This window comes from Humulus lupulus, chromosome 4 (genome assembly GCF_963169125.1).
Source record: "Humulus lupulus chromosome 4, drHumLupu1.1, whole genome shotgun sequence".
Lineage (NCBI taxonomy): Eukaryota > Viridiplantae > Streptophyta > Magnoliopsida > Rosales > Cannabaceae > Humulus > Humulus lupulus.
This window is the reverse complement of record NC_084796.1, coordinates 237219867-237230338: the sequence shown is the minus strand read 5'-3', so window position 1 is coordinate 237230338 and position 10472 is coordinate 237219867. Positions and strand designations below refer to the sequence as shown.

At 28.2% G+C, this 10472-nt stretch overlaps 1 protein-coding gene across 1 annotated transcript; it reads left to right on the top strand.

Annotated features, from left to right (window-relative positions):
- The first annotated feature begins 2140 nt into the window (after positions 1-2140).
- LOC133833029 (3,9-dihydroxypterocarpan 6A-monooxygenase-like) lies at positions 2141-6564 on the top strand. Its single transcript, XM_062263293.1, has 2 exons — positions 2141-3127; positions 5762-6564. Exons 1-2 carry the CDS (start codon positions 2141-2143, stop codon positions 6374-6376), a joined length of 1602 nt encoding a protein of 533 aa, XP_062119277.1. The 3' UTR covers positions 6377-6564.
- The last annotated feature ends 3908 nt before the right edge of the window (positions 6565-10472 follow it).

Here is a 10472-nt window from a genome sequence, read left to right as displayed (position 1 = left end):
TGCGTATAATAATTTGTTTTAATTAAAGAAATCATTTAACGTACTCCATGATTGGGAGAAAACAAATAATCATGTCAATTTATCTAGTTATACTTCTAAGAAGGATTTGTCTACAATATAATATAGGGAATTTTATACTGCACCCCAAAAAACCGTACACTAGAGCACATTTTAGTGTTTTCGGCTTATAAATAATTTTTGGTACAATATATTTTTTTTATGACTGCATTGTAATTATTTAAAATATTTTATAAATTTTTAGAAAATTTTAAATATTTTTCATTGCCGTAAATAAAATTAAAAAAATTTGTTGTATACAATACTATTTTTTCTATACGCGTAAAAATAAATATGTTTGAACCTTATTTTTCAACAGTGTAAATTATTTAAATTTTTTTAAAAATGAATAAATATTCTAAATAATTACAATTTATACAATAAATTACATTGAAAACTATTCGGGAGGGAGAACAAGTACACCAATGTGTGTGCACCACAGAAAATCCCTATAATATATTTTACTACATGTATCTTTGTATCCCAAAAATCCCTTGGGAAAAGAATACACCACATTATTATCGCTCTTTTACTCCTATATACTTTGTTGAGGTACTAGTTGTAATCACGTATTATAAATAATACCAATGTCTGATGATGTATTTAAATAATTTTATATATTGATTTGTTAAATACAAATGGTATTTTGGCTTTAACACTAAATAAGTTTTTGTTGAACTAAATGTACTGTTAGACCTAAACTGAAAATATACTGTCACAACTTTTGATGTATAATGATATTAAGGTTTTGTTTGGAAATTAAATTTCACTAAATAATTTTTTTGTGAGAAAATATATTAGAGAAAAGATATAGAAATATAAATATTTCAATTTTACAATATATTTTTTTTCCAAAAAATATTTTACCATTTTAATACATTTATAAATTAATATTTTAAGAGTTACAATAAATAATTTAATCCTCAAATTTGTATTTAAAAAAAAAAAAGGATTTCATCATTTTTTATTTTAATAAAAAAAATAAAAAGAATTAGAATTCATTTTTCCTCCTAAAGTTTCAAATAGAGAATAATAAGAAGCTTCTTGTGAGTAAATATTAACTTAAAAAATTGGTTACTATCCATGGATGATTATTTTAATATTAATCATTAAGATCAATGATCAATATTTATAGTTGTTAATTAATATTTCTAAAAATAAATTTTAATTTTTTAATTTTTTTTAAAGGCTATTTGATTACATAGTTGTCACATTTATTAAATTAAATAATTAAAAAAATATTATTTAAGTATTATATACGAAAATTCGAAATTAATGTAGAAATTTTTCTTTATTTATTGGTAACTTGCTATATCAAGTCACTATGTTGTCACATCATCATAATTGTTAGTATCAATTTATGAGTAATAAGTATTGAGAAATCTTCCATATATTATCATCATTCCTTTAACATTTAGTTGGGTATCATATATAATTGTATATTTTTAAAAATTCCACATCAAATCTTGTGATTGACGAAATAGATCAAAGATTTTAATGAAAACTCCAAAATGCCTTTAGTTATATTTCATTAATAAATTATTTAAATAAACATAAAAAATAAATTGTTCTAATATATATACATATATATATTTTCATTTAGTTATAATTTAATGAAGAGTATTTTAGGGTTTCATTCAAATTTTATTATTAAGTTTGATAAGCATTAAGATAAATATTATCTTTGTTTTATATTGCAATCTTAGCAAGTGTTATGAAATAAATTTTCACCCTTTTCAAATTTTAAGATTATAATATAGTAGATAAAACTTAAGATATGCTTTATATATATATATATATAATATAGTGCAAACTAATAATACTCATTTATTTATTTTCTTCCTTATTCCAACAACACTAATGCAATCGATCACCACACACTTTAATTTACATAAAAATCATGTACGTATGAGAGTACGTCACATGAAAAAATTCCAAAAATATAGTTTTTTTTTTAATTATATCATATGAGATACGAATAAGCTAGTTCTAAAATCCTTCTATATAAATACTTTTCTATGAACCACCAAATATTTCATGTACAACAAACATTAGTGATCCTCCAACTTCTTTCTCCACCAAAATGGTTGAGTTCGATCTTCATCAGTTCCTAGATTATAACTTTCTTCTGATCATCTTAGCAGTAGTCTCCTCAATTATCTTATTGGGCCGGGCCATCAAATCTGTCAAAGCCCAAAAAAGCCCACCTCTTCCTCCAAGCCCACCAGCCCTACCTATAATAGGTCACCTCCATCTCCTCGGCAAGCTTCCCCACCAGGACCTTTGCAAAGTCTCGGCCCGTTATGGGCCCATTGTCTACCTCCGGTTTGGCTACAAACCTTCCCTACTCGTCTCCTCAGCCGAAATCGCCGAAGAATGCCTCAAAACGAACGAGTCTTGCTTCTTAAACCGACCACAAAGAGCCAACTTTGACTACTTAACCTATGGAAACTCTGACTTTTCCGTAGCTCCCTACGGACCCTTTTGGAAGTTCATGAGGAAACTAACGGTGTCGAAGCTTCTTGGAGCTTCGATCATGGATTTCTACCGTCCAATACGGAGGGAGGAGATTGGGTCGTTGATAAAGAACATGCAGAGGTTGGCGAACGACGGTGAAAAAGTTGACGTTGGAGCTCAGCTCATGGGGTTGACGAACAATGTCGTTTCGAGGATGGCGTTGAAACAAAAGTGTGCGAAAAACGACGACGACGCTTATGAGATGAGACATGTCATTGATGAGATGTGTGATTTGGGGGGGAAGTTGAACGTTCAGGATTTCATTTGGTTTTGTAAAAAGTTTGATTTGCAAAGGTTTGGGAAGAGGCTTAAGGAGGTGAGAGATAGGTATGATAGGTTGATGGGGAAGATTATTGAGGAACATGTTGAGGCCAAGAGGAAGAGAAAGGAGGATAATAGTGATGAGGATGAGTCGTATAAGGATATACTTGATATGTTGCTCGATGAGTTTGAAGATGAGAAATCAAAGATAAAGTTGACTAAAGAAAATATCCTAGCTTATGTTATGGTAAACATTCTTTCACTTAATTATATGTATACATGTTTGTCAATAGTATATTGTTAGGATATATATATATAAATATATATATATCTTCTAACTCTTCTGTAACAAATTTTTTTTTTGTTTTAACAATTTTTTATTTTTTTTATTAACTTTAATAGGATATTTTTATATTATTTAACATAATATTTTTATATTTAACCGTAGATTGTAAATCTGATTTAAAATTAAATAAATAAATAATTAAGTAAATTAAAATAGTATATTTTTGAGATATTTTACAATAAGAATTATTTAAAAATAATAAAATCATATATTTTATAACTTAAAATAAAATTTAATTAAACTTAAACTTAATATTATATTAAACATATAATATATAATCTTTTGTTTTCACTGCCAAATTAAAAAATTAGAACAAATATAAACTTAAATAAAAATAAATAAATTAATTAAATAATTGAAAAATAATATTTTTAAGATATTTTATGATAATTTAAATAATTAAATCATATTTATTTAAAAATAATAAAGTCATACATCAATTTTTTTATCTTATAAATTTGTGTGATAGTTTGTTTTTTATCAAGTGATTGGAGCTCTTTTTCTTTATCAAATTCACCAAAAGACATTGTCAGATACATTAGAAACTAAAAATAGTTGACGCATGTATATTACTGTCTACATACACTATGACTTTTTCTATTATTATTTTATTTCTATTAGTAATTTCTTTTTAAATATTATTGTATTTTATATATATGTCATGTAGTCATATAAATATATATCTATATCAACATTGTGTTTAGATGTCATATATGTAAAGATTATTGATATATACTATATAATTATAATTAATTATATTATATATATATTTAAAAAAAAAAGAGTAAACCGGTTTTTAATTAAAATTATAAATAATATTTACAAAACTAAGCAAACGTGCATTGCACGTTGCTTCTACCTAGTATATATATGACAATTCACCTACAGCCCTGCCGGTTGGGCTCTCAGTATTTTCGATCCATGAATAGTTTTCGGCGCGATTTTTTTTATGACCATGTATAGTATAACTATTTAGAGCATCCTGCAAATTTTTAGAAAATTTCGAATAGTTTACGATACCGAAAACTAGGTTCAAATATGTTGTTGCACGCATGACTAATTTTTTTTATGCACATGGAAAACAACATATTTGAGCCTAGTTTTCGGTACTGTAAACTATTCAGAATTTTTTGAAAATTTGCAGGATGCTCTAAACAACTACAATATACACAATCATAAAAAAAATTGCGCCAAAAACTATTTACGGATCGAGATCGCTGAAGTGTCCCACCGATAGGGCTTAAAGTGAAGCCCCTATATGAGAATTATCATATATATATATGGGCTTTTTGGCAAAACGACCTATTTTTAAAGTCATTTTGCATTCTAGCCTAGTTTTAATAATTCTTTGCAAAATGACCTCTCATAATTTAGACAGCTAGTCAAAAATTTAGACAGGTGGTCGAAAATTTTAGACAGTTAGTCGAAAAATTTAGACAACTGATCGAATTTTAGACAGAAGTCATTTTGTAAAAAATTATCAAAAATAGACTAGAATGCAAAACCACTAAAAAAAAAAAAAAAAAACTATTTTCATCAATTTCTTTTATAAATATATATATATATTTATATATAGATAGATAGATAGATGGATGGACACAAAAAGTACTCAACTTCTAACTATAGTTAGGACAAAACATCACTACTGTATTATCCGATACATCTAGTGCTTTCAGCAAAATGATCCCAAGATTGGAATTGATTAAATATGTCTAATATATATTATAATATTGTAGTAAACTGTGTCCCAATTTTTTATATTGATATATGCTTGCTATAGTATATCACTAATTAATGTGAATTTTTTTTAGATATTAATTTAAAATGGTCACTTTTTTTTGTATGAGAATTGCTAAGTAGTACTAATTGTGTCAAACACCACAAGAAAATGATATACTGCTATTTATGTAACTTAATATTGAGTCCTACTTATTTGAATTTAATAAGTATTATTGGATATCATTAACTAATCATGAAGTGCCACCTCATATGATGTTGAACACCTTACACTGCCAAATATTAACACTTTTTTTTATTTATTTCTGACTTCAGTTTTTTTTTTAAAAAAAAAAAAAGTAGTTTAAGAGTACGGTATATTTTTGTTAATGTTGCTGCTTTTTTAGCTGCCATTAACTAACTTTGAAACATATAGCTATTTATCATAATTTCTCAATAATATATTTAATAGATTGCATGACGAGGCACATACAAAAGTTATGATAGGCACTCATAATAATTATATATACTAGTAATTTAATAAAATTGGGGAAATAATTTTCATGAAGACAATTCCGAATAAAGACATGTATCTACATGTTATTGCACTGCATATATGAAGTTGCTCGATAAAAAAATATTATAACATTTTTTTTTGGCTGTGTATATAAATTAATATACATAATTTTAGATGTATATATATAGTCCCTTAGCGATATTGGTCCTGTCGTTATAGTAACACCTAAAGTAGTATTGCTTTTATAATTTTATTCATAAATTATTTCAGTGATAAATAAAATTATTTGCATGTATAAATAAAAAAAGCTGGAAATTAATGTATTATTACTTGTCATATTTTGGCAGAATATCTTTGGAGCTGGGACAGAAACCCAATCGGTAACAATGGAATGGGCAATATCGGAGTTAATGACCCACCCAACAGCCATGGCGAAAGCAAGAAAAGAAATAGACCAAGTGGTGGGAAACAAGAGAATTGTAGAAGAGTCGGACCTTCCAAAGCTTCCGTACATCCGAGCCATTATAAAAGAAACCCTAAGACTCCACCCGGGAGGACCCTTCATAGCAAGGGAATCATCCAAGGACTGCACCGTGGCCGGATACCATGTCCCAGCGAACACTCGTCTCTTCATCAACACGTGGGCAATCAACCGAGACCCGGCCCATTGGGATGACCCGCACCGATTCATACCCGAGAGGTTCATGATGGAAGAGAAGAAGGACGTGGATGTGAGAGGAAACCACTTTGAGCTGTTGCCCTTTGGGAGTGGGAAGAGAGGTTGCCCCGGTGTCAATTTGGCTCTCCTGACGGTTCCGACGACGGTGGCGGCTTTGGTTCAGTGCTTTGATTGGAATGGTGTTGTGGATTTGGATGAAGGCTTTGGATTGTCGCTTCCGAGGGCTAGGCCTTTGGTTTGTTATCCTGTGGTTAGGCTTGACCCATTTCCTCAACTTATATGATCGACACTACGTACGTGTTTATTTAAAATATATTTATGCATGGTTTGGATTTGAACTTGGCAACCTTGAATTCTCGGCAATGTGCCAGAACTAAATAAATTTATGTAGTTTGAAGTTCATGCACAAGATGGACTAGGTTGTGAGTATTATTCCTTGTCTAAAAAATATAAGAACATATATATCCTAGACACAAAGCAATTTAGTTTTATTTATAGAATATATTAATTATTTTTATTAAATTTGTATTATTTTCATAAAAATTTTAAATAAATAAATAAAATTATATATAAAAGAATTACATAAATATATTAAATAAAAAATTAAACCAAAACATTGTTTATATATTTTTTAAATATATATAATATGATAATCCTTTTAAAGATAAATGAATTTAAAAAAAAAAAAATTAAGAATGTGTATTATATATTATTATCATAATGATATTTTATAATATTTAAATTTATATTAATATAAAAAAAATTAGATTATATAATATTATCATAATAATATTTTATAACATTTAAATTTATATTAATATAATTATTATATATCTATTCTTGTATTATATATAATTATAATAATGATATTTTATAACATTTCAATTTCAATTTGAATTTATATTGACATAATTTTTATATATGTAGTATTATATTAAATATTATTATAATAATTATATTTTATAATATTTAAATTTATATTAATATAATTAATAAATATCAATTTTTAGTTAGTGTATATTTCGTTAAATATTTAAAATATTATGTTAAAGTTAACAAAACAAACTGTTAAAACTAAAAATTTTCATTATCTATATATTTTTTTTATATATACTAGATACAAGCAACGTGTAATGCACATTTGCTTAGTTTTATTTATAGAATTTATTAATCATTTTTATTATAAATTTATGTCGTTGTCATATAAATTTCAAATAAATAAATAATATTTAAAAGAATAACATAAACATATTAAATGAAAAATTATACCAAAACATTGTTTATGATTTAAAAAAAAAAAAAGGATTATACCATTTTTGACCATGTGTTTTGATAAATTACTTTTGACATATGTGTTTTGTAAAATTGTTCAAATAAACCCATAAATCCAATTTTGATTAGAGTTTTTTAAACTAAAACTACAAATAATTCACCAAATAACTCATAACAAAAGTTCTACTATTCTGTCTAACAACTGTATTGTTATATTCAATTTTTTGTTAATCAAAATTGGTTTTAGGGTTCTATTTAAACCATTTTACAAAATACTGGGTCCAAAAAGTTATTTTGTTAAAACACATGATTCAAATAGGTAATGGAACAATATACAATGTTCAAAATGTTATAAACCCAAAAAATATATATAATATGATAACTTTTTGAAACATAAATAATAATGTCTTTGATAAAAATTAAGAATATGTATTATATATTATTATTATAATAATGATATTTTATAATATTTAAATTTATTGTCTGTATTTTCATATCTCACATGTGACAATTAAGAGTGATTAGTGACAAGATAAGTCATGAGGTTCTCGGAGTGTAACCACTCCAGGAAGCCCAAGTCGGACAAGTCATGGATGTCTCCGAGTGAGGCTACGCCCCGAGGTCTGTTCTCGAGGGCGAGGATGTCTCTAGGTAAGGCTACGTCCCGAGCCAGTCGAACAAGTCGTGGATGTCTCTGAGTGAGGCAACTCCCCGAGGAAATACATCAAAACATAATTTACAAAGACTTACAAACAACGTCATCCTCAATTTTGATCGTCACAATGTCCATTCAATCCATTCATTCTCAACACACAAACCAAGCTGCCATGAATTTTTCTGCCTTCCATATTCATTTTCCTGCATCAAGCTAAAAATAAAGGAATGAACTCAATGCCCAGCAAGGAAAATCTACTAACAACATATAACATAAATCATAAACATAAAACTTTATCATAAACGTATACTATAAAACATATGACTACAAAAACATATATCATATAGGACTACAATATTAATGGCCATTAACTCATTAACATGGCATGTGATAAACCATCTAGGTTATCTGTCTGCTAATCGAGATAGGTTAGATCACATGGTAGTATATGATAATCCATCTAGGTCCTCTGTCTACTAATCGAGGTAGGGTAAATAATAACTCTAAACCATGAAAATGATAAAAATTCTTGGAGTTTGTTATCTAAGAAACTATAAGCCCCAAGCGACATAAAAAATATTGGGGTTTGCTATCTAAGCAGCTATAATCCCCAAATGACTACAAGACATAATTATATATATATATCATAACATAGTAAAACATATAAATACATATATCTATCATATTTTCCTTACCACAAACTAGGATATGGAGAACAAGAACGGGATTGGAACACTCCTAAAAACCAACACCAACACCATGAGTATTTCTAAAGAATGAAGATGAAAAGAGAACAAAACCATCAAGAGGAAACTTACCGAAAAGAATCTTAAGTTTCAAGAAACTTAAAAACCTAATCAAGAATCATAAACAAGAGTTATGATCTGAAAGAAAATAAAAGAAAACTAAAGAACCATAAAGAACTGAACTTAAGGATAAGAATACCTTGAATGATCTTATGAATTGATCTAAACCTCGATACCGAAATCTCACTATATCTCACTTCCCAAGTGTTTAGAAAAGCTTAGAATGATAAAGCTTTTAACTCAAAACCTCTATAGTAACACTAGCAACTTGGAGGCTCAGAAGACTACTTAAAGAATGAAGAAAATGGCTGAGTACTAGGTCCTATTTATAGATTTCAAGGAGTGAAACTAACCCCTTTTAATTTGAATAAATAAATGAATATAAAATGAAAAATATTTGAACTTTCGTTCAATAGACGCCCAGAATTCGATCAAAATAGTTCAAAGGCAGGTCTAAGTGGTTAAGACTGTTTTTAAATTTAAAAATCCTCAATATTAAAAAATAAAGCACCAGGGGTGATATATCGCCTAGAGCATTATTCCAAGCCTCGTTTGATCGTTCGTGCGAAGTCTACGTGTTTTCCGTATCTTTCGTAGGCGATATATCGGTCCCTATAGCTGCGATATATTGGCATATGTTGATATATCAAACACGTATTTGCACTTTTTTAGCATATTTGAATTGATAAAACAACTTTGACTAAGTCTAAACATGATCCTAACAGTTTTTGGAAGGTTCTAGAGATTGGATTTCATAAAGCCATTATGAAATATGGCTGTTGGAGATATGATTTTAACCCCAATAATGTGTTTTGGGAGTTACAAAATCATTTGGGAGGGTTTGGAACCGTTTGGAAAAACAACACATTTTCAAGTGCTGAAAATGGGTTGTGGCCGCGGCCTGGGGGACAGAAAGCAGTGGCAGCGGCCACAGGTGCATTTCAGGCCAAATTTTCAGTTTTTTCCAAATGTGTTGAACGGTTCTAAAAACCCAAATAACTCCCAAATCTCAATTTTAATTCCATATTAATCCAATTAAACATTGGTAACAGCCATGGGGGTTGGTGGAATTTGAAATCCAAAAAGTATATCAAACTCTATAAATAGGAGCCTAATGCTCACTTGTATGACACACCATTTTTCATCCACAAAGTACTTGGCTGAAAAATATACCATAGAGGCTTGATAATTCCAGAGAGCTATTTCCTTGAGAGATCCCTTAGTGCTTATAGAATAGGGGGAAATAAGCTTTTGGACAAAGGTCTTGAACCTTGTTCAAGTTGGTGACCCCCACTACTCTACACTTTGGTTGTGTGAGAGTTTGTTCTTTTTATTGGTTTTATTTTCATTCTTTTGATCTTGTTGATCTTATTTATTTGTATTAATATTGTTTTGAGTTTGTAATCTTCTTATTCTACATCTTTCTATTTAGTTGTATTTTGAGCAATTGAGTTGTAATATTTCTTTAATCAATTACCCTGTCTATTGTATTTTTGCATAGAGTTGTATTTTGGTTTTTCCATTTCCATTGAGTATAAAAATATATTCTCTAACACTAAGAATAACTACTATTACTATCTAGCTATGTAAAATCTGGGACACTACAATTCTCCCTTACTTAAAAGAATTTCGTCCCCGAAATTTAC